At 40.3% G+C, this 23646-nt stretch overlaps 1 protein-coding gene across 2 annotated transcripts in view; it reads left to right on the top strand.

Moving 5' to 3' along the window:
• CRACR2A (calcium release activated channel regulator 2A) overlaps nucleotides 1-23646 on the top strand; it is a 66560-nt gene that overhangs the window by 35224 nt on the left and 7690 nt on the right. The window contains exons 8-15 of one of the 2 annotated variants that reach the window (XM_082308087.1): nucleotides 438-533; nucleotides 5822-6009; nucleotides 8003-8074; nucleotides 10397-10442; nucleotides 11248-11339; nucleotides 13207-13534; nucleotides 19260-19392; nucleotides 21929-22010. In XM_082308087.1, the coding sequence (XP_082164213.1) occupies nucleotides 438-533; nucleotides 5822-6009; nucleotides 8003-8074; nucleotides 10397-10442; nucleotides 11248-11339; nucleotides 13207-13534; nucleotides 19260-19392; nucleotides 21929-22010 (1037 nt within the window). The remainder of the gene's footprint in view (nucleotides 1-437; nucleotides 534-5821; nucleotides 6010-8002; nucleotides 8075-10396; nucleotides 10443-11247; nucleotides 11340-13206; nucleotides 13535-19259; nucleotides 19393-21928; nucleotides 22011-23646) is intronic. The other variant, XM_082308088.1, reaches the window with a different exon arrangement.

The raw sequence follows: 23646 nt of genomic DNA, 5'->3' as shown, positions 1-23646 counted from the left end.
TGCTTGTTTAGCTCTCTGAAACAGCTCGCTGCTGCAACAGATAAGCATGAATGCTAGTGTATAAGAGGATGAGGGTGTGTGTAGCTGGAAATGGGAGGATGCATCCTAGCTCCATTGGTTTAGGTTGGTTAAGCTCCTAAGGCTCGTGTCTAAGATAGAAGACTTCTGCCTCCACTTTGTAGACTTGATGCCTACTCATGTGCAATCAGCACATCCTGTAGCAACTGCAGTCATTGAAGTTGCTGGACTACACCAGTTTACAGAAGCTCAGAGGCTGGATTCATGAGTAATACCATCCGTAAATAGAGTTCTATCAGTAGCTCATTATGTTCACTGTGAAAAGCTTGCCTATTATTTTCATGCCTGATTCCTCATGTCTCCTCCTGCTGATGAAATTGTGCTGTTCTGTTAATACATTTCCTCTTTGAATTTTACAGGACACAGAGAGGTTTCAGTCCTACAGTCAAGAGCTGGAGTGCAAGCTCCTGTCAAAAGAACAAGAGCTGGAACAATTGGTTCAAAAACAGAAAAGGGTATTAACTGATATCCTTCAGAGTTAAAAAATAGATCATTTTTATTTGTTCATATGATTTTATTTAGGTACTATTTTAGGTCCCAAAAATGCAAGTTGGTGTGATGTGGTTCTGCCAAACTGTGACCCTCTGTTGCTTTTGTGTCGTGATTAGATACCTGAATGCATTTAAAAGTGGAGTTATGACTGCTAGACTTCTATGCATGTGCTTAAGAAAAATGTTACCCTCTGTTTCTAAAGCAGTTTTCCTTTTATATGATAAAATGACAAAAAATGCTCCAGGTATTCTCCCCAGGTACTAGGTTAATTTTATGAAAATGTAGCAGAATTCCACTGCCTTCGATGTGCTAGGAACTGGCTTAATGCCCAGACAGCTCAAGAGCAGAGAAAAATGATTTGGGTCTTATAGTGTACACCTTTGCTCAAAGCTTGTACCAACTACTCATTTACTTGTTTTGGATGATTCAGCACTATGAACTTGAAATGCTTCCTCCTGAACAACCTGCTCCTGATACGTCTCTCTGTGATCACGGTTTTATAGCAGTGCATGGTTCTCTTGCATGGTAACAGCTTGTCAAGTTCCCATATTAAAGCCTGATGTGTTTTACTTCTTAAAATGCATGACCTGCTTGGGGAAGCAGAGTATTTCTGCCTGTGTGAACTTGCTGTAAAGCATCTCCAAGGTCAGTGCATGAAAGACTAGCAATAGGGAAAGGGGGTAGCACTGGACTGAAATGGAATGCTGTGAAACCAACTCCCTCTGTAGAATATGAATATAAAATACATGTAAAATTTCTTTTCCTGGCAGCAGTGCTTGGGAGTGCTAGTCCTGGGAAGCAGAAGAGGAGTAAGAGGGGAAGGGAAGGAAGAGGAAAAAGAAGTTTGAGGGCAGTTTCCTAGTTGTGTGTAGTTTTTTAGATCCTCTTCTGAGGAATGAATCCAGGTGCTGCTGAAGCTGATGAGAATTGTAGGATTGTACTTTAGTAAGAGGGGTGGCAAAACTCTAGCTTACTATAATTATGCAAGTTCAGCTGATGAGGATATAAGACTGAGGATGAAAGGCCATTACATAATTGAAATCAACTGCATGATGTTAATTACCTTTGTTCAGTACAACTGTGAGTCAGAATGGATGTGGTTTTATGGAGGCTGTTTACCACATTGCAGCACTGTAGTGAAATAATCTGTACTTTGAAGATATTTGTGGGGGCACACAAATCAGGTGTTTTTAGCCTGAAGCTAACTGCAAAAATATAAGAAACTATTTATCGTAATTTTGTAATGATTATATTTTAATATTCTCCTTTTTTGTTTTTGTTTGTTTGTTTTTAAAGCTGTGTTTAAAACTTAGTTATCAACCAGTAGTTCTGTAAAACCTTTTTCCTGTGGTTCTCTGAAATATATGTGTTCTAAATTTGGTATGAAAACCACAGAAGCTATTCAAAGGCTTACGCTCATTTTTAAGCCTGGTCTAATCTAGTAATACAGGCAGCAGTTTTGTCTTATGATTATTGTCTACATTGCCTATTGTCTACTATTGCCTATCTTGGAGAACATAGAATCATAGAATTATTAGGTTGGAAAAGACCTTTAAGATCATGAAGTCCAACCATTAACACAGCACTGCCAAGTCGACCACTAAACCATGTCCCTGTGGACCACATCTACATGTCTTTTAAATACCTCCAGGGATGGTGACTCAACCATAAAACAATGTCTGTGTTATTTTTATTAGTATTATTTTTTATTTAATTTTATATTTTCCTTTTCTATTCGTTGTGTTGTTTATTATTAATAGTATTACCGTGATTTCTATTTTATTTGTAATTTCTATTTATCATTTCCCCTCTCCCTTATGAATTTGCGTGAGTCTCGACAAGGGTGCTTTTTGAAGGACAGGATTTTCATAGTACCATAATAATTAAGCTATCCCATTTTATTTTTATTGAAAGGAAGCTGTGCTGGACAAATAGAATTCACTGCTTCTAATGATGTGATGAGTGAGATAATTTTATTCAAATGATTGATGGCATTTGAAACTTTCGTCATTCAGCCAGCTGATTGGTACCCATTGTCAATCTTACATACAATATTTGATTTCTTTTCTTTCTGGTATAGCAGCCTAGCCTGTTTATTTGAATGCTTAATTCAGTGTAGTTACAGGCAGTGTTTTGTACCTATATTTTTTAATTCCTAAGGAACATCTCTGAGAGTGACTCTCATCTTTCCTCAGATCTGTTTTTATAATACTATATGTAATATTATAACCCCACTCTTCATTCACCTAGATACCAGTGTGTGCTAGGTTAGCTTCCACCTGTCTAATGCTTGCTGTATCCAGAGTGCTCTGCCACTTTCGCCTCCTCCTCTTGCATGGAAATATACTTTGATAATTAAATCTATTCTTGCAGATGGTAATGGTGGCTTGGTTTAATTACAACTTCCATGCTTGATTATATGAGAGAACCTCTTGGGAGTAATACAAATGCTTTTTTCCAAACTTCATTAATAAGTTTGGTTTTGTTTTTTTTTAAAAATACAATGTAATTATTCCTGTGTTGGAAATTATTATAAAAAATGTGAAAGGGAACTTCCAGACAAGACGAGATCAGTGTTGTTTCTGCTGATTTAGCCAGAGGGAGTCTCCCTTATGAGGGTCTTCTGCCTGTTTTGACTGAAATACTGATCTGATTCCATGTTGACTGGCCTTCTGTAGGCCAAGGTTCCTTTGGCTAGGCCTTTTTGCTGCCTACCATGATCTTAAATTGTCAGCTTGCTCTACATGGCTTAGATAAAGCACAAGGTATTCTCAATAGTGTTCCTCAAGGGATGTGTGATGACATGCCTCAGAAGGAGGCACTGGGGACAGAGGATGTCCAGCATAACATCTAGGGCACAGAATCTTGTATTAGGGGAAGAAAGTAGGTGTGGACCAGGTAAAATGCAGGAGAGTTACTGGGCTTCTCACGTAAAATGATGCATTCTGTGCTGATGACAGTCACTGAAGAGCATGATTTTGGGGTTCTGAGTGAGAGATCCATGAGAACACAGATCAGTAGCACTCAAAAATGCAAATCAAATTATAGGATTGTTAAGAAAGGCATAAAGAACAAAATAATCCCCAGCCTTATAACACTGCATAAATGTTTCGTCTTTCACATGCACCTGAAATAAATAGAAAAAAAAAAAAAAAGAGAAAAAATACAGAAAGGCTGCTGAGCTAAGAACAAGAGAGTGCATGGAGAATGCTTAATGTATATGTCCTTGAGGGACAGCAATAGCTGTCCTCAACAGCAGTTTGTTTATATTGGACAATCCCAGTTCTTTATTAGATTTTAAACTAGTGAGTTTTTCCTCCCGTTTTTGTCAAAAAAAAAAAAGAGAATATACACCATCATCTACTGTGTCTCTGCTTGACCTGTGGTAATTGGTTAATTCTCTCTGCTTCCTGGATTTTCTTAGACATGACTGTGGGCCATGAGTCTTTCCCAATCAATTTTCATCTACTTGATGACCATGGGAGACAATTTGCAACTCCAATAAGCAGCTCGAGCCTATAGGGCCTATGCCATTCTATACCAGCTGAACATCCGCCTAATGAGTTATTCCACTGTATTAGGAGTTGTTTAAATGAATGCTTTAAAAGTAGTGTTTGGCATGACTTAAAGGATTGTATAGATACGGTGAAAGGAAGGAGCTCTGTATTGCTGTGAAATAACCCTTTCTCCTCTTATTGTGTCCTGGGGTTTAAATATTATGAGCATCTGCTATTGAGTATAGTTTCAACATAGTTGTTTTTCTCACAAGAGTAGGCACTAGGATTTGTAGCAATTGTTTCTAACATCAGTACTTATGATTCTGGGAGCTGATGATGGCTACCATTGCAGTTACATTTCCAGGCCAGTCTCTAAGTTCTCAGATGGCCATAGTATTCTGGAAGTGGGATTTCTGCCTGCAATTTGTCGCTCTTAAGCTTTTTGAAAGTTCATCTTTGTGTGATCACTTTTTGCTTCTCCCAAAACCGCTCCTCTGGATAAGAAAGTCTTGTCTTCTAGTACCTGAAGCATCTGGTCTTCTACTTAGAATAGATAATGTCATTCTGTCAAGGAATGGAAGCAATACTCAGGAACTGAAGTGATCTATCAATGTAAACCAACATTGCTCAGCAGTAATTTGATGCCCAGCTAGTCAGCGTTCCATATGAACTGTGAGCCTGCTGAGGCTACAGTTCAGCAAATATGTGAAGCTGGTGCTGCTGCTGAGATAAGTGCTCCCACTCTACTCTTGTTCCTGACCTTTCATAATCCCAGCTAGAAAGTATTTTCTGCTTTTGTTTTGAGCCTGGGCCTTAAGGTTGCATTCAAAACCAAGACTAGAACAGCAGCAGTGTTGTGGAGAGTGAACAGACTGGCAGAGCTGGACAGATTTTGGTTTGGGTGAGCTCTGCTTGTTGGGATGAGAAAAATGAGAGTTCCTCCATTGTGTCTCAGATCTGAAGGATTGAACTGGTATCACTGTAATGCTCCTAGTACACTTTACATCCATTAAAACGCATACTGAAAAAAATAAAAAAATAAAAAAAAGCTTTTATATCTTCAGGTCAGCTGTGCCTTCCCTAATATGAAGTGGACCAATTTTAGTCTACTTAACTTTTGCTCTGTCATCTTAATTTGCTCAGTTAGCCAGGGAGAAGCAGGTAGAACTTCTTTACATACCAGAAACCACTGTCATCTGCTGTTATCTCTTTCACAGGGAAGGTGTATCTTTCCTTTGTATATACTTTGGAGAGTGAATATAAAACTGAATAAAAATCTCTAATTCACAGTTCTTGGCAGACTTAGCTGAGATGGCAGAAAGGTTACTGCTTGTTGATGTTACTGGGGATGGGAAGGTTTATCAGCTACCAGATTTAAATCTAACAGTTTTTAGGCAGAACTCTGAATTGTTCTGTGTAGGCCTTGTCACTGTGGAAATTGTCTAAAATAGCAGTTGTAAATATCAACTAAGTATTGCTACTCTGCTCTGTAAACACCTATTTTGTGGTTTGTCCTGGTGCATTTTTGAACTGGATGAAATTCAGTCATAGAGTGGAATAGCTTTGGTTTTGTGTAACATAATTATGTCTGTATGCAGAGCAGTGGAAGAGCACCATGTGTGTTTTATTCGTATGTTGGCTTTGACAGAAGCAGCTTCCCTATTCAACTAACTCTAAGACTTGAATTGAAAGCCTCAAAACCAAGATGCCTCGCTTAGTTATAATACTTTCTGTTCTCTTTTCTTCCATCCCAGTTAGAGCAGCAATGTACAGAACTTCTCAGTGGCAAAGAAGAAACCAAAGTAGAGAACACCAAGCTGAAGCTGACTAACCAGGAGCTGCTGAGAGACCTGGAGAGAACATCTCACGAGCTATGCCTGGCTCAACAACAGTTACAGGTGCTTCAGGAGGAGGCGTCAAGACTACATGAGGAGAAGGAACTGTAAGTCTCCAGCTGCAGTGGTTCTAGTGCATTTGCTTAGCGTGCCAGTGAGCCTCCTTCTCAGGGTATTCAGTGCTGTGATTTAAATTTGTGTCATAAGCAGAAACCACTAGCAAAGCTAAGTGCAGTTCTAGTCATTTTTCTCCAAGTAATTCAGCATGTTTTCTGTAGCATATCTGGCTTCTACAGAATCTTTTGCTACTTCTTCAAAACGTCGGTGTTCGCCCACCCCTTTGTTTGTTGAGGGTGTTTGGAATTAAAAGTCAGTTTCATTGGTTAAAAATTATGTCTTAGTTTTGAAATACCAGTGGGATTCCTTACAGAAATTACAGTTGTGGCACATGTTACTCCATCCTCCTCAAAGCTAAGTCTATCTGCAGCTTGCTTCTCAGAATGTACTCTGGCTATGAGACAGCTAGAATGTGCTTCTTTTCTTCATCAAAAGCAAGTCTAGGACATCATTTCTGACGAACGACCCTGACCAGCAAGATAAAGTGTAGCTTATGCAGCTAAATCACAATTCAGACAAGGCCTTATGGCCTTGGGGTTCATTTTGGGGTTTCCAGTTCAAATGTTTTGGATTTCAGATTCTGACTCTGAATTAAAAAATATTTTTCAAGAAAGAATATTTGCAATTGATATTTTGAGGGATAGAAATGGTCTTTAAGTGACAAATCAATCTACCTGTCTTGCTCCAGCCTTCTGCACAAAGCAAAAGTTACATTACCCTGAAGCTGTAATTGGCAAAAATGTTCACTGAAGTCCATTTAATAGAAGACAGTTTTTAAAAAATGCTCAGGGATCTATAAAACCCTTTTGTTGCCAATGAAGAGCACATGGATGCCAGACTGTGGTGCATATCTTGCCAGACTCTATATATTTCAGCAATGAAATACGTAACTCAGAGCTGTGGCTGTTTCAGGATAGAGCAGAATATTAGATCAAATGTCATATTCTTTTTCTGTTAAGTTTTGTGCCAAACTCTTCTTAGTTATTACAAATTTAATTTTTCTTGAAGGTATAAATAATGAACTTTGTTGATAAATGATTGTTAAAGAACAGCCACTGTGTTTAGAGCACTAATTTTAGGTTTGCATGTTTGATGTGTGTTTTGGAAGTAGACAGTAGAAATGTTCCTCCTCAAGGTGGTTTGTTTCCTCTTTGAGGCCTCTCTTTTCAGATCCAGAGCAAAGACTGTGGAATGATCTGTTTTTAAAGCTACAGAGGAAATCTGCCCAGTGGTCAGACTGCTGAATAATACTACTGCATTTACAAAGCACTGTGGATTCAATAGTGTTTTATGGAATTAGAGCTCAGCCCTACTCAACTGCACCTGCAGTGTTGCTTTAAACAACTGTATCAGTCTGGTAAGACCTGAGCTGTTCAAGCAGGTGTAATGTTCAGACTGTGCACAGGAAGAACTTGAGGCTTCACTGAAAGGCAAAAAATGTTTAAGGCCAGACACCAAGTTGCATTAAGTCAAAGTAAATGGTGTAAATCTAGTGTAAAAATCCAAGACGCTGTGTCCAATGTTTAAGGCTGCATAACTGTTAAGTCAGGAACTGAAAAGAAATTGAAGGGAATATAGATGTGTGAGCCTGACATATGGTTCTAGGAGCAAGATAAATTCTAATTTTGGTTAAAATGTTACGTGGTCTTTAGTGGCCATGAGTGAGAAGGATTTCAGCAGTATGTCTTCTCTGAATGATGCAAGTGCCAGTATCAGTGTATATTAAGCTCTCTGGATGAAGAATTATAAAGCTATAATTTTTTTAAAAAGAACCTCTACTCCTTCCTCTGCTAACTCAAATTGCTGTGGTACTGTGGGCCTTATACCGAATAAACTTTTTTAAAATTAGTAACCATTCATGCAGAATAAAGTCTACAGGTTTGGAGAAGCTGAAGTCCCAAATGTGGATACTCCTAGGGGGAAGCATTTTAGCAGTGTTGTTACCATGGTTAGAACAATTTTATTTATTTCTTTTCATTACAGGGAGGTGTACCGAGTGACAGAAACCTTACAGAGAGAGAAGTCAGGACTTCTGAAGCAGCTGGATTTTTTCAGGTAATGCAGACCTTACATTCAAGGACTTCTTGCATCATTCTGAAGAGATACATTAAAGGATGAAATTATGTTGGGATATGTACTGGGTGTAGGTGTCCGGGTGTTGGCAGCGGGGCGCCACAGGGGCAGGCCTCTGTGCCGGAGAGGAGAGGCCGGGGCTGCCCCGTGCCAGACACAGCCAGTTCCAGCTGGCTCCAGCAGATCCACCACAGGGCACAACTGAGCCCCGCAGCCAAGATGGTGGTGCCTCTGGGAAAGCGTGTGTAAGAAAGGGTAGAAAACACTGTGCAGCAGTTGAGAGAGAGGAATAAGAAAAAAATGTGTGAGAAACAGCCCTAAAGACGCCCAGGTCAGTGGAGAAGGAGGGGAGAAGGTGCTCCAGGCGCTGCAGCAGAGATTCTTCTGCAGCCTGTGCAGAGTCCACGCAGGAGCAGGCTCCTGGCAGGAGCTACAGCCCATTGAGAGGAGCTCATGCAGGAGCAGGTCTTCTGGCAGGAACTGCGGCCCATGGGGGACCCACACTGGAGCAGTCTGTTCCTGAAGGACTGTGCCCCATGGAAAGGATCCACGCTGGAGCAGTTTGTGAAGGACCGTAACCTGTGGGAGGGAACCCACACTGGAGCAAGGGCAAGGTGTGAGGAGGAAGGAGCAGCAGAGAGGAGCTTTTATGGACTGACCACAACCCCCCATTCCCCATCCCCCTGTACTGCTTGGGGTTGGGAAGGAGGTAGAAGAGTTGAGAGTACAGAAGTGAAGTTGAGCCTGGGAGGAAGGGGGAGTGGGGAGAAGGTGATTTTGATTTTTTTGTCTTTGCTTCTCATCCTCCTACAGCTTAGTCTGTTTTGTCTGTGATGGTAGTAGGTAAGCAATCTTCCTGTCTTTATCTAGACCCACAGGATTTTTCCATCTTATTTTCTTCCCCTGTCCTGTTGAGTAGGAGGAGTGAGAGAGCGGCTGGGTGTGCGTCTGGCAGCCAGCCAAAGTCAACCCGACACAGGATAATGACACAGAAGACAGCAAAAATGGTTATAAAAGGCAATATGTCTTTTGTAAGCCCCGTTCTTGCACACAGTAGAAGGCAGTACACATGAAAGATTTGCTTTGTTTTGGCAATTTGGTATTGTAGGACAATTATCTCCGTTCCAAAAGTCAAATGTAAAACAAAACAATGGTGAACTGTTCTAAGCTGGTTCCGTGGTAGAAGCCTGGCCACAGGAGACTTGAAGCTTACTAAAAGGCTCTGTTTTTTCTGAAGTGATGGGAGTACAAACAAAACAAAGATTCTTTCCCCCAAATTTTTTTTGTAAAATTATATCAAAATATAGTTAGCAAATTTTCTCTGTAACATTTCTGTATTGATAGACTGCAAAGTTTGGAATTGTGTTCAGACAATTGTAGCCCTGTTTTTAATGTGCAGCAATGCTAGTTTTTATTTGCTTAATGGTAAGTTTGCATGGGCTATAGATTGTACTGGCCTGTAGGCCTTCATTCACTGCATTTCCTTCAGGAGGCCTCATTTTAAAGTTACCTAAAAAGCTTCTATGCTTGAGGAAAGGCTGTTACTTTGCAGTGTGTTTCCCATAGGCCACTCCATGTGGTGTGATTTTGCCTGCTACTGGTAACGGGGCCATAGATGGAAACATCTGACAGCAGAGGTTGTTTTCTGTTCACTAAGGCTGTAATGGCTGCTTAGTCTCTTTTGTGGCCAGGCCAGCAACATATGGAGACACTGAATGATGTACTAAGCAGGTGTGTTGTCAGATCTGATCAGAGTTGGCTGATTGCCTGGAGTCTTCGTTTCTTGACATTTTCATCTCTTCTGCATAATGAATGGAAGATGGACGTTTTCCTAGGGAGACTTTTCCATGGCAGCCACAACTGTAGCCATCAGAGGGACATAACTGGCCTTCACAGGTGTCACCAGATGAATAGAGATGGTGTTCATTACACCCTCTCCACATTAAGAAGTTATCTTTACTGTGAAAAGTTTTAAACATTCTAATTTAAAGTAAGTGAAGGCATATTGACCAGAACTGATTTCTATGTGTTAAGGCATTTGTTTTGTTCAGCTATGGAATGAGGGCCAGATGCTAGCTAGCTTTAATCAGCATAGCCCTACTGGAGATTCAGTGGCCCAGACAGGGAGCTGGCTGTGGTGAGAATATAAATAAAGCACAATCAAGGGTGGAGATATGCCAAATTAAAGTGCATTTGTCTTGCCTTTTACACTGCCAACTGTCCAGTCTGTTAGTGTTGAGTATTAAAATCAGCAGTTCTAAATACTTGGCCTCAGTGTTTCTTTTCTTTGTGTTCCCTTTGCAGGGAGAGGAACAAACATCTCAAAGATGAACGTGACATATTTTTACAGGTAAACAACTATTATTTTCAAACCCAATGTTGAGCAAACACATCAGAACAGCCTCAAAAGAAGGGTATGAGAAGGCTATGCAGGAGACAGACTCTTGTGCTACTTAAATCTTGCCCCATTCTTAATTTATAACGTCTTTTTGCTCATTTGAGAATAAGATTTTTAAGTTTGCTATACAAATTTAAGAGCTACATTTTTAGAATTACAAAGTTGGAGCTTCCTTGAGGGAGATGAATGTGTTTTATAAAAAGCTAAGGATGCAATCATGAGAGGACAAAATAACCTAAAAATTGAACAATTTAATTGTGTTAATCTATTCAGTCAAGAGTAGCTAATATCCTGAAACGTTTATACAAAAGTACAATATCTGAATACCTGAATCAGTACCTGAATACTGGTACTAGGTAAGAGCAGATCACATTAACTTTTTATCCAGCAGCAGAGAATGGGCCCCTGAGAAGTTCCAGAAGTCCTCTGGCTTAAGGAGACTAAGGCCACTTAGTTTACACTTGTTTGTGTTCTTATTCCTACAAGAAGCTGCTAGTGTAAATCACCATATATCTATTGACTTCTTTTCATGATATGCTGTTTTATTGTGGTCCACTTAGTTTACAAAGGAGATGAATTCTTGCAGGATCTGGAGTTTCCATGTTCTGATTGTTTATCAATCAGGATTTTGAAGCATTAATACCTCTAGACTTTTTTCTTTCATATTCATTGCATTATTTAAACGTTAGGAATGAAGGTAGTTAACCACAATGAACAACAGGAGTAAATTAGTAAGAAGTATTCTGTATTTCTGCAGAAATGCAAAACAAGTGTTCCAAAAGCCAGCTGGAAGCAAAGATCAGGGTCTGTCATTGGGAAATACATGGAGAGCAAGATGCTGCCTAACAGGTAAGAACTTTTTTTCATGTGTTCCGTGTTTGAGTACAATGAGGCAAATGAAGAGGCAGATTTTCACATCATAGAACAAGTGTACTGTCTGCAAAGGCAAGAGACTTCCCCATCGTGGATGAGTATATGCTGGGAGGCAGAAAAGCTTGCCCATTACCCTATGTTGATGTGGTACAATGTCCTTGGTAACTCCCTGGAAGAGTATACCTCCTCCCCTCTCATTGTAGAGGACAGCAGTCCTGTTGTAAAGTATGGGATGTGGAACTAGTAAAACATGTAGAATTTAATTCTCAACTGTGTGGTAGTAAACTTGAAATCAGCAGGAACAAGATGGTGATCTCAGTGAAACACTACCATGTTTCCTTTGAAACAAGAGGAGCTGGAAAGAAGACTAGTATTTCACTCTGAAATAGCAGCTAAGACAATGTCCCTGAAGTCACAGGGCCATGAAGTGTAAGGAGGGAAAGCTTTCAGAGACACAGCGTAGTAAGTTCAGTACTGAGAAGTGGAGCATAATTGGCAAAAGCAATTATGGCACAAAAATAACAGAAAAATTTAGGTGGGAACAACCTCTGATGTCTCTAGCCCAGTCTTCTGCTCAAACAGGGGTGAGTCTAAAACTAGATAAGGTTGCTCAGGGCCTTGTTCAGTTGAGTTTTTGAACATCTGGATGGAGGTCCCACAGCCTTTTTGGGCACATGTTCCCTTGGTGCACCAACCTCATTGCTGTGGTTTAACCCAGCAGGCAGCTAAACACCATACAGCTGTTCGCTCACTCCCTCCCCTCCCCAGTGGGATGAGGGAGAGAATCGGGGAAAAAAAGGGAAAAAAAAATTTGTGGGTTGAGGTAGAGAGTTTAATGGAACAGAAAAGGAAGGGAAAATAATAATAATAGTAATAATGGTAAAAGAATATACAAAAATAAGTGATACACAATGCAATTGCTCACCACCCACCAACCAATACCCAGCCAGTTCCTGAGCAGTGGTCACTGACCCCCTGGCCAACTCCTCCCAGTTTATATACTGAGCATGATGTCATGTGGAATGGAATATCCCTTTGGCCAGTCTGGGTCAGCTGTCCTGGCTGTGCCCCCTCCCAGCTTCTTGTGCACCGGGCAGAGCATGGGAAGCTGAAAAGTCCTTGACTAGTGTAAGCCCTACTTAGCAACAACTGAAACATCAGTGTGTTATCAACATTATTCTCATACTAAATCCAAAACACAGCACTATACCAGCTACTAGGAAGAAAATTAACCCTATCCCAGCCAAAACCAGAACACTCATGAAGACAGTTTGTTCCCCATATCAAATCAGCATTTCTCATATTGCAACTTGCATCTGTGGTCATTGCACACATCTGAGAAGATTCTGGATCTATTTTATCTACACTCCCCCTTCTGATGAATCCCCACTTTGCTTTTTTTTCATCCATATTGAACAAACCCATCTCCCTCCTACCTGCTAAAGAGAGAATTAGGTTACATATAGAAAGGGTCTGGGTTGGGGGGTTGTTTTATTCTTCTAGAATAGAGGCGGGAGGGGAGTAGGAGATCACAGCAGAGAAATTTACTTTAGCTATTCCATGAGGTTAGAAATGAGGCTAATCTTTTGTTTCGTATTCTGGTTCAAGTTTTCCCCATAAGTTATTAGCTTTCCCCATGACGCTTATAATTATCAAGCAGGCTATATATATATACACACGCTGTATGATGAGCTGACTTTTCAGTAGGCATTGGACTGAATCTACTATGCCTGCTGTGCATAGTAAAAAACATGGGAGATTAAATTCAGTTACACTAGAATAAAACAATAGGAATCCAGGTCCAATATATTTTTGTGATGTACTTGTTTCTTTCTCTGTCTAGCCATTCATTTGAAGAAGATGATGTTTTCAGTAACTCAAAGAGAAGGAATTCTGCTGGACTGAATGGAATTGTCTCTCTGGAGCCTGATGCTGGAGCCACTGGAGGAATATCTAAAACATCGCGTCTCCAAAGAATAATATCAATTGAGGAAGATCACCTACCCCAGCTTCTTGACAGGCTGGTTGATAAGCAGCTGAACAGATGGGCTGGAGAAGATGAGAATACTTCTTCTGAGATGGAAATGGATAAGAAAAACACAGAACAATCAATGGAACACTCACCACCATCTTCTAGAGAGCAGCCTGTAGGGAAGGAAACACTGTCAAATGTAAGGGGGCAAAGGGGACCTCATGTTGTGTCGTTCTGGGCCCCACCACTTAAGAAGGATGTTAAGGTACTTGAATGCATCCAGAGGAGGGCAACAAAGCTGGTGGAAAGGCTGGAAGGAATGTCCTGTGAGGAGCGGCCGAGGACTCTGGGTTTGTCTAGTTTGGAGAAAAGGAGGCTGAGGGGCAACCTCATTGCTCTCTACAGCTTCCTGAGGAGGGGAAGAGGAGAGGGAGGTGCTGTTCTCTTCTCCCTGGGATCCAGTGATAGGATGCATGAGAATGGGTCAAAGCTGTGCATGGGGAGCTTCAGACTTGACAGTAGGAATCATGTCTTTACCGACAGGGTGGTCAGACACTGGAACAGGCTTCCTACAGAGGTGGTTGATGCCCCATGCTTGTCAGTGTTGAAGAGGCATTTGGACAATGCCCTTAATAGCATGCTTTAACTTTTGGTGAGCCCTGAAGTGGTCAGGCAGTTGGACTAGATGATTGTTGTAGGTTCCTTCCAACTGGAACTATTCTATTCTATTCTATAGGACCTTGGAAAACATGAAATGGTGTTGAAGGGTAACGTGTTATTCTTAGAATCTAAAATTATTTAGTTTTCTGTTTTTAAGTTAAAGCATGACAAATTAAGCTGTTGCATGAAGAAGGAGATGGAAATATGCTGCAGATAAATATTGAAGGTGCAAAGAAGGGAAACTCAACCTAAGGAGTGGTAACTGCAGACAATGTGTGTGTAGACTTATGTCTGAAGGGCTGTTTAGGAAAAGTGAAGTTAAGCCTCGTAACAGATGACACAAGAAGATCCACTGAAAGGTAGCGATTGTCTATAAAAAGAAGCAACTCTTTTTCTGAAAAGTTGGGTTTTTTTTGCCAAAAAGTGATATTTCTCATATTCAGATACTTTTGAGTCAGCTTTAGTAGCTGTTACACTATCTGAGAAGTAATGAGAGCAGATATCTTTACTTTTTAATTATTTTTGAGAAGAATTTTAATTAGCAAATTGAAATCCAGATTTTTTTTTTTTTCAGGTCTAGCTTGTATGTGCATGTTAACAATGAATTCACCATGCAGTAATAATGCTTAAAACAATACTCTGGAAGGTACATTTCTTTGGAGTCTAAAGTCCTTCTTGCACTGCTATTGCTTCAGAGCTAGCTGTGCTTGTTTTCTAATTTTAGTATCATTGTTAAGTATTACTCATTTTTAGATTCTTGAAGCACGTATTAAAAAGATTTAAGTATGGGAAAAATAGGTATGCCTGGTCATAATTATATAGTTCTTTTAGAAGAAGCAAGCATATCTTAAAAATTATGATAGAATTCTGCCATGGTTACATAATAACTTCAAAATGGTACATTTTAATAAAAAGTCTAGGGCACAGAACAGAGCTTCATCCTTTGAAGTGATTTAATACAAAGCATACTTTTTGCTTGCTATATGACTTGTTTTGTATCACATTTTCAAAGTATGGCATCATTGGACTTTAGGACAGCAGAAGCCAAGTAGGTCATCATGTCCAGCTTGGACAAACCTGTCCTGCCTGCTCTGTTTCAGCAGTCATGCCCCTTGATAGTACATCCTCTCAGCTGGGTAGGAACTGGGAATTCCCTCAGATCTTGTTCCTTATAATTTTTCTTTTTCCCCAAAACAACTGAGAGCAAGCAGGGAGGGGAGAGAAGAAATCATAAAATGTCTCCTGCCTGGTTGTTGAAAACATTTTGTTTTGGCTTCTAAAGAAACATTGTGAGGGTAAACAAGAAGTTCATCTCCAAAGGTCACTTGGAACTTGGAATTCGATTTTTTTTTTTTTTTTTTTTTTTTCTTCCCTATGGAATGTCAGTGCCTTAGCCCAGGCCTTAGTTTGGGTTGGTTTTTTGCTTGTTTTTTTTAAATTTAGTTTAAAAAAAACACAGCAGAATACTTCTTTCTGATAACTCTCATGTGGCACTGAAATACGTGCATGGTCCTGCATGGTCCTCTTGGCCTGCTGACTAGGCCTGCCAATGACTATTCAATTGATGGCATTCCATTGCTTAGGGTAGCCTCTAGGCTGTGTAAGTGTCTGAACACTGACACTTTGTGTGAGTAGTACTTCGTCCCCTTCCATACACCGGCTGTAGTCCGATGAATTTCTCATACCACTTTGTGTTTCCTAAATGATGGCTCTTGGGATCACCACTTTCTGACCATGAGACTTAGACATCAGAAGTGGTTTTGTTCCATACAGTGATCGCACACTGATTCCCTCTCCTGGCAGCATGTCTGGGCTAGGAGGAGTGGTATTCAACTAGTAAGTGTTTTCAGGGCAGCTCTGCATATAATCCTCAACTGGAGCTGAAGAAAACTTCAGAAAAAGATAACTCCCTGCTTGCTGAATCATGAATTATGATGTGTGAGTCTCAGTCAACTAGACTGTCTTCTGCAGCCAGTCCTTCTCTCCTCTCATGTCTTGCTGCTCAAAGGATCTGCAGTATAAAGGAGTGTATGATCTAGAAATACTTGTGCAAAGGAGCTGGAATGATTCCATGCAGTTGTTACATATGTCACTCCCTCAGATATGAAGTCTTGCCATTCTCTGTTTTGCACTAAGAAGATGAAGGATCTGGGACAACCTGTATTTTTCAATTCATCGCCATTTGTGTTCCTATAGTCTACATGGCTTTGTATTACTGCATTCCATGGTCTCATGTCTTACTATACTGAACTCAAGCTCATAGCTGCTGACATTAAGACCTTCCTATTCACCACATATTCATAGTCATTTAACTGCTAATCCTTTATAACCTACTGCATCTTATAGGCAAGTAGAACCAATGTAAATTTTGTCTCCTTTTAGAAATGAACAAGTCCATTTCCATCCTATAGAAGGTGACTTCTGAAAGTGTCTAAGAATTTGCAGCAGTACATGAGGCCAGCAACTGCTCTTTTTTAACAGTCGTCAGTTAGAACATTTTTCTGAGTAGCTATGAAGATGAAGCTGCAGTTAGCATAAGCAGAAATGTGATTGGGAAGACACCTGAAGGAACCGTAATGGAAATGAAAGCAAGATTTTCTGTCCAAAACTTCTGCTCGAGATGCAATTCCTCTCCCCTCTGTTCTCTCAATGTGGAATATGAACCACTATGTTTATACCTGCCATCTTCCACATTTGTGTTAAATTGCACAAAAGGTAGGTATGTTACTTGACCTGGCTACTGTTTATATGAAGGCCACTCAGAAGACATGTCCAGGGAAGACTTTTTCAGACTGCATTGTTAACTAAAGTAAATTTACATATCACTGCTATTCCATTATCCCATAAGCACTTCGTTGAAGTAGACTATGAAGTAGCTCATCCCTTAGTATAGTGTTCAGATGCAGTTTTAGAATCAAGTTTGATTATTAAGATTATTTTCATGAGTGAACTTGATACATCTCAATGAAAAATAACTGCCTGTTATGTTGGGAGTTGAGCTGAAGGCCTCTGGTGTCTTTGAGTCTTGGTGCTACTGAGGTGTGTATGACCACCAGGGGCAAGGTATTTCAGGTCATGTTGTCCATGTATTCAGTTATTGTTCTCAGAAGCACTGTGAAAATGGTGCCAAGCTGATGATTGTATGTTCACTTGGTTTATTTCCCAGAGCACACAGACTAACAAGCTAGGAATGTTTTTCAGCAGAACTGAAAATGTGCTTTATATAGATCATAGAATCGTCAAGGTTGGAAAAGACCCTTAAGATCATCGAGTCCAACCGTTAACCTATCACTGCCAAGTCCATCTATACCATGTCTTCAAGCACCGTATCTATCCATTCTTTAAATACCTCCAGTGATGGAGACTCAACCACTTCCCTGGGCAGCCTGTTCCAATGCTTGACCACCCTCTCGGTGAAGAAGTTTTTCCTAATATCCAACCTAAACCTCCCCTGGCGTAACTTGAGGCCGTTTCCTCTCGTCCTATCACTCGTTACTTGGGAGAAGAGACCGACCCCCACCTCGCTACAACCTCCTTTCAGGTAGTTGTAGGGAGCGATAAGGTCTCCCCTCAGCCTCCTCTTCTCCAGGCTAAACGACCCCAGTTCCCTCAGCCGCTCCTCATAAGACTTGTGCTCCAGACCCTTCACCAACTTCGTTGCCCTCCTCTGGACACGCTCCAGCACCTCGATGTCCTTCTTGTAGTGAGGGGCCCAAAACTGAACTCAGTACTCGAGGTGCGGCCTCACCAGTGCCAAGTAGAGGGGCACTATCACCTCCCTGGTCCTGCTGGCCACGCTATTCTTGATACAGGCCAGGATGCCATTGGCCCTCTTGGCTACCTGGGCACACTGCTGGCTCATGTTTAGGCGGCTGTCAACCAACAAAGATGTATGTGTATTACTAGCAGCCTATAGTTGCAGTGGAGTTTGGGATTTTAATAGAAAAGGAGAAGTGAACAATGAGATAAGAAATCTCTGTATAGTTGTAATGGGCTATTAGCCCAGCTCATGAAAGAGACATGTATTTTTGTCCCCAAAATTTACAGCCGTGAATGAATTTTTTTCATGCTAAGGAAGACAACAGCTCGAGTTTTTTTCCCCATCAAGTGCAGCTCTGTATTGTTTCTGCTTCTTTCTGTAAGGCTTCAGGACATTTGTAGAAAACATTTGCAAGGCCAGACTTCAATGTCCCATTCAAAGGACTGTCGGGCAGTGAGTTCAGTTCTGATGTCTTCTTGAAGTCACCAGTCTCAGGGATTCTGTACCTCAAATGCCTAGCAGAGGGCCTTTCATTCCCTCCTCTCTCCCTCCTCACAACTCCCACCCCAAAAAACTAATCCCAGGAGCATCCATGATCTTGCTCACCTTCTGCAGCATAAAGACCAAACTCGCTATCTCCCTCTTCCTCCCCCACCTTTGTGCAAAATAGGAGAAGAGGCCAGCTAGGGCACCCCCTGCCAACCAGCTGGTGCTACAGTGCTCTTCCCTAAGTGACTCCTGATCTACATGTAAAGGTCTTGGGAATAATGACCTACTTGACAGAGAATATAAATATTCCCTCCAGCATCCACTTAGCTTAGCCTGCAGTAAACAGGACGTGGATAGGCAGAACAAATTGTTCGTCTTTCTGCTTAAAAAACTAAATGACAGAAACATAGCTGAATGTTTACAACCTGATTAACTGGGTCTGATTCCCTCTCTGTCTGTCTCTTTCCCCCGTGCTGCTGCCTGTAATGTTAAACAGATGTAGAAGTGCAGCAATTCCATGGAAGCTCTTGGCTCCACAGTAGTAGCAGAGAGAAGAATCTGGTGATAGATGGCATAAGCCAAAAAATTATGACTTTGCTTCTGTTATCTAGGTGAAGATGCACTGTTTCCTCTGTGTCATTGGTATAGGATGAAACTACTGAGCAGAGCTGTGTGAAGCTTTATGGGTTTTGATTTGCAGGGATGAACATAAACCATTTTCTTTTGGCAATTTCATGAATTTTTCAATGCAGTCTCATGTCAAGGTTCATATTCAGTGTACTTCCAGAGCTCAGTCCAAATCACTGCACTTCAAATGATCTGGAATGATGCATGGCAAACATCTGAAATGCTGGGTTATTTTAAGAAACAGAATATTGCTTTATGAGTAATGGAGAACACAATAGGATAAAATCTCTTCTTATTCCCATCTCAGTTAGTCTTCAAGACAAGGCAAATTGGAGAGGCAACAGGATTTATAGAACAGTTGGAGACTAATGTTTGCTCTTACTTGAAGGAGGAGAGAATAAACTCTGTCCCAGACCGCTTATTCAAGATTATTTTTGTGGGCAATGCGAGTGTTGGAAAGACTTCATTCTTAAGGCGATTTTGTGAAGATCGTTTTTTCCCAGGCACAGCTGCTACTGTAGGTAAGTTTAAGAAACATTATTACTATTATTATTTTTGTTCCAACAGTACTTAGCAGCTTCTACTGAGATCAAGCCCTGTGTTATAAAACAGAAATGTACAGATGTTGTAAAAGCCATTATCCAAAAGGAGAGTAGGACATGCAAAGTGAGTTCTCCTAAACTGGGAAGCAGATAATTGATAGAGAGGTTTCAGAGTAGAGTCCGTACTGAAATCCTGGCAGTACTGAAATAAATCAGAAAAATCCTATTGATTTCAGTGAAGCTAGAATTTCCTTGTAGATCTCACTGTTCTGAAACTGATATCTTGTTCTCTGAACTGCACTGTACTAACCATCCCACCTCCATACCCCATCTCTATCACTCTAAGTAATCTGATTTTGTTTTAAAGAGAAAGTAGAATATCTGAATTGTGCTTGAAAATTTAGCCTTATACTAAGCACCAAAGAAATATGTTGGACCAATGTTTTCAAAGAAAGACAAACATTTCAAAACCTATGTTGTAATTACATTGCCTGAAGTTGTAAACCAAACTTTCAAAAATCAGGCACATAATCAAGGTACAAAAACTTAAGTATAGGTTATTGTAATGCAGCTGAGTTACTGTAAATTACCAAATTCATTATACTTTGTATTGAGGCCTTACTTATTCTGCAGCATATATGAAATAAATCTTGTTCACAATAAAAGGTATTTAAATTAATGGATTTGTCTTGCATCTGTGACAATCTAGGAACATTCAGGTGAGCAGTTGCTGTAGCTCCCTTGACTTACGGGGTAGATAAAGACACCTGAGTTTAAATTTCTACTGGTATGTTGAGTTCACATTAGAGTCAGGGAGGATCTAAGGTCTTAGCATAGGGATTTAAATTCATTTTGGCACTATAAGGTATTTCACCCGGCCTTCTGCTGCTGCTTTGGAAGAAAGCAGGTCTCCTGGGTGTCCTGCCAGATTGAAACAGACATTTTGAATACCAAATGGCATCTCAGATAGCACTAGGTGCCTGCGAGCAAACAGCTGAATTCTGCCCTGCCATCCTCTCCAAATCAGTCCAGTCAGAGGACCCTAGGAACCAATTAATCTGACCTTTGATGCTTATTTCAGGGTGAGCTTAGTCATTTCCTAGACTCCTGTTTTTTCATTGACTAGATCTTCACTAACTGTAGTGAGAGCTTAGATACCTATATGCAATTGTCTACATTTAAGAGTCTGGTGCTATGTCCCATCCATGTTGTCTTGTAAATAGCTGATATGCTTCTCTAGACTCTGGTATCTTACACAGTGTGTGCAATTGTCTAGAGCTTCCAGAGGAAAACCACAGGAATGCATCTGACCTTTTCATCTTTTGGCTGGTCATCCAGTGTTCTTGCAAATGCAATAGCAAGAAAGTATTTGTCATAGCTTTGATTTAGTCTTCACATCAATGAGTTTCACAGGTGTGGACTATGGCTGGCAAGATACAGACAGTTGAAAAGTCAAGTGAACAACCTGGAGAAGAGTGTTCTCATTGCATTTCTACAGAATAGCTCGATTTTCTTCCCTTGAAATATAAGCAATGGGTATATCCTCCATCCAGATTTCTTAATTGCCTATTGAAGGAACATGGGCTTGGATGCTTCTTCATTAATGCCAGTGGTAAAAATCCTATTGATGTGGAAAATGGCCCCAAAGAAATTGTTGATGACCTGCTGAGGTCCCTTCTAGCCTGAATTATTCTATGATTCTGTGATTCTATGATACAGTACAGTGTGATACAAGAAAATGCAGGTTGTCATTAGGAGGAGGCAGTAACTGATTAAGACTCTAATTATAGTTATAAATATCCAGAAGATACTTATATCATCACAGGTTAGGGGAATTGGGAGAGGGTTCATTTAAAAGTTTAAACAAATTAATTTTTGTCTCGCTTTTATTTAGCCACATAAAAATTAGGGGACTAACCTAACTGTAGTCAGCTCATCTTCTATATTCTGAAGAGGGGAGGAGGTTCTTCACATATTCAGTCCATCTATCTTCAGCATTTATCTTAGGTTCTGCTGTCCCCTTAGTGTGGTGCCTTGTGTTTTTCCACTAACTGTAGAAGGTGGCTATGTGGCTAGCTCAGACTAAGCACTGAAATTTCAGAAAACTGAAGTTACACAGCATGAATTCCAGGCTAAAAGGCTTAGACTGCTGTGGACTGTCAAAGGGACCCTTGACTCATGTATCCTGATTTGGAAAGTTACTTATCTTACAGCTTTTACAAAATTCAACTACTCTGTTAACATTCAGTATTTTATTACCGAAGAACTTCTGACAAATAAAAGCCGTTGTTGTTCTCTGATAGTTAGAGACTATGGACATAATTTTTAATGTAGTATCTATATTGTTACCTTTCTGGAATTGTCACTATTTGCTGGATCAAGTTTTCATGGACATAATTTTTAATGTAGTATCTATATTGTTACCTTTCTGGAATTGTCACTATTTGCTGGATCAAGTTTTCAAACACCAAACTGAGCATATAAAGAGACAACCTACCTTGTATTTCTGTTATAGGTGTGGATTACAATGTGAAAACCATCACAGTAGATAATACCAAGGTAGCCCTGCAACTCTGGGACACTGCTGGCCAGGAACGGTGAGAAACATTCTGTTGTGGTTTAACCCTGGTAGTCAGCTAAGCACCACACAACTGCTCACTCACTCCCCATCCAGTGTGATGGGGGAGAGAATCAGAAGGGTGAAAGTGAGAAAACTCATTGGTTGAAATAATTAAATAATTAAATAATTAAAAAACCCCCACCAAACCCACCACCAACAAAAAAAACAATGAAGAGGAAAAGAAACAAAACCAAGAAAAACAAGTAATGCAAAAAAATCCAGTTGCTCACCACCAATCAATCAATGCCCAGCCAGTCCCTGAGCAACTGCAACCTCAGCCAACCTCTCTACGCCCCGCAGTTTTATTGCTGAGCACAGTGTCATATGGTATGGAATATCCATTTGGTCAGTTGGGGTCACCTGGCCCAGGTGTGTTCCCCTCCCACTTCTTGTGCACCCCAGCCTACTCACTAGTGGGGCAGTCTGAGAAACAGAAAAGGCCTTGACGCTGTGTAAACACTGTTGAGCCCTAACTAAAATGGTGTGTTACCAACACTGTTTCCATCACAAATCCAAAACATTGCCCCATACAAGCTAGTATGATGAAATTTAACTCTATCCCAGCCAAAACCACTACACATTCTAAGGTTTTGCTTCCTTGACTCATCTGTTCGAAGATCAGTAAGCACGGATCTAATCCTGCTTCTCAGGAGAGGAACAGATATAGGAGTATTCCTAATAGAGCCAGTGAATTCACAGTTTAGATCCTTCCCTGGCAGCAATAATGTGCTGATTTAGTGCTAAGTGTCCATTGAAAAACTGACAGTCTGTAAAAGAGAATCTTATTGAAGATCTTAAAAGTTTAGTACCACACAATTTCTTTAGGAGGAAGGCTGATTTTAAAATGTATCTAGAATTATTTCTATAGCAGAAAATGCCTTAATAGTTAAAAAAGTTTTTTTTTCACCAAAACAATCCCATTGTAGTTGAAGATCTCCAAGTTTTTGTAAGTTTTCAGTGGTAATTTCCTAATCCCCATCTCCTCACCTACAGTGTAGTTTTCTATTACTAAAAGCAAGGATGATAATGATCTACATTTTCTACAGGAAGCTTGGGACAAAAGCCCAGAAATCTAGCTAGCTTTAGGCAGGGCACTTTGTGAGGGGGGAAATTTCTGCTCCAAGCTTAAAATGAAAGAGGATGGGAGAAGGTGAGATATGCAGCTGATTATCCAGACTAACCTAGAATCAATTAAAGAAGGCAGAAGGAACTTTGCCACTTTCTTTCAAAAAAATATTTTTTTTGCAAAGAATTTATTTGCTGTTGCAGTAATTTGTGGTATTAGTGTCCTCCATGAATCTTCTGATGAATGTGAAAAGGGGTCTGATGATTCAGGAAGAATGGGATTGCTTACTACAGTTCATAATAAGCCTCACCTTTCAAACAGGATCTGCAGTGAAGATCAGTATTACAGCTTCTCCCTTGTCTAGTTTATGGAACTTTAGAATACACATATAAACCAAATTAACAGGGGTTTAACCCTTACTAAGACTAGATTAGAAGAAACTGTATGGCAACATCTTACTTTGGGGGGGGCTGGGGGTGGGGATTACTATAAAATTTTGCTTATATTGTCGGATTGCTACTTCTGTTGAAGAGAGCTATAAACAGGT

The sequence above is a fragment of the Platalea leucorodia genome, assembly GCF_965183815.1.
Source record: "Platalea leucorodia genome assembly, chromosome: 4".
Taxonomy (NCBI): domain Eukaryota; kingdom Metazoa; phylum Chordata; class Aves; order Pelecaniformes; family Threskiornithidae; genus Platalea; species Platalea leucorodia.
The sequence above is the reverse complement of the archived record's forward strand: the minus strand, read 5'-3'. Positions and strand labels throughout refer to the sequence as shown.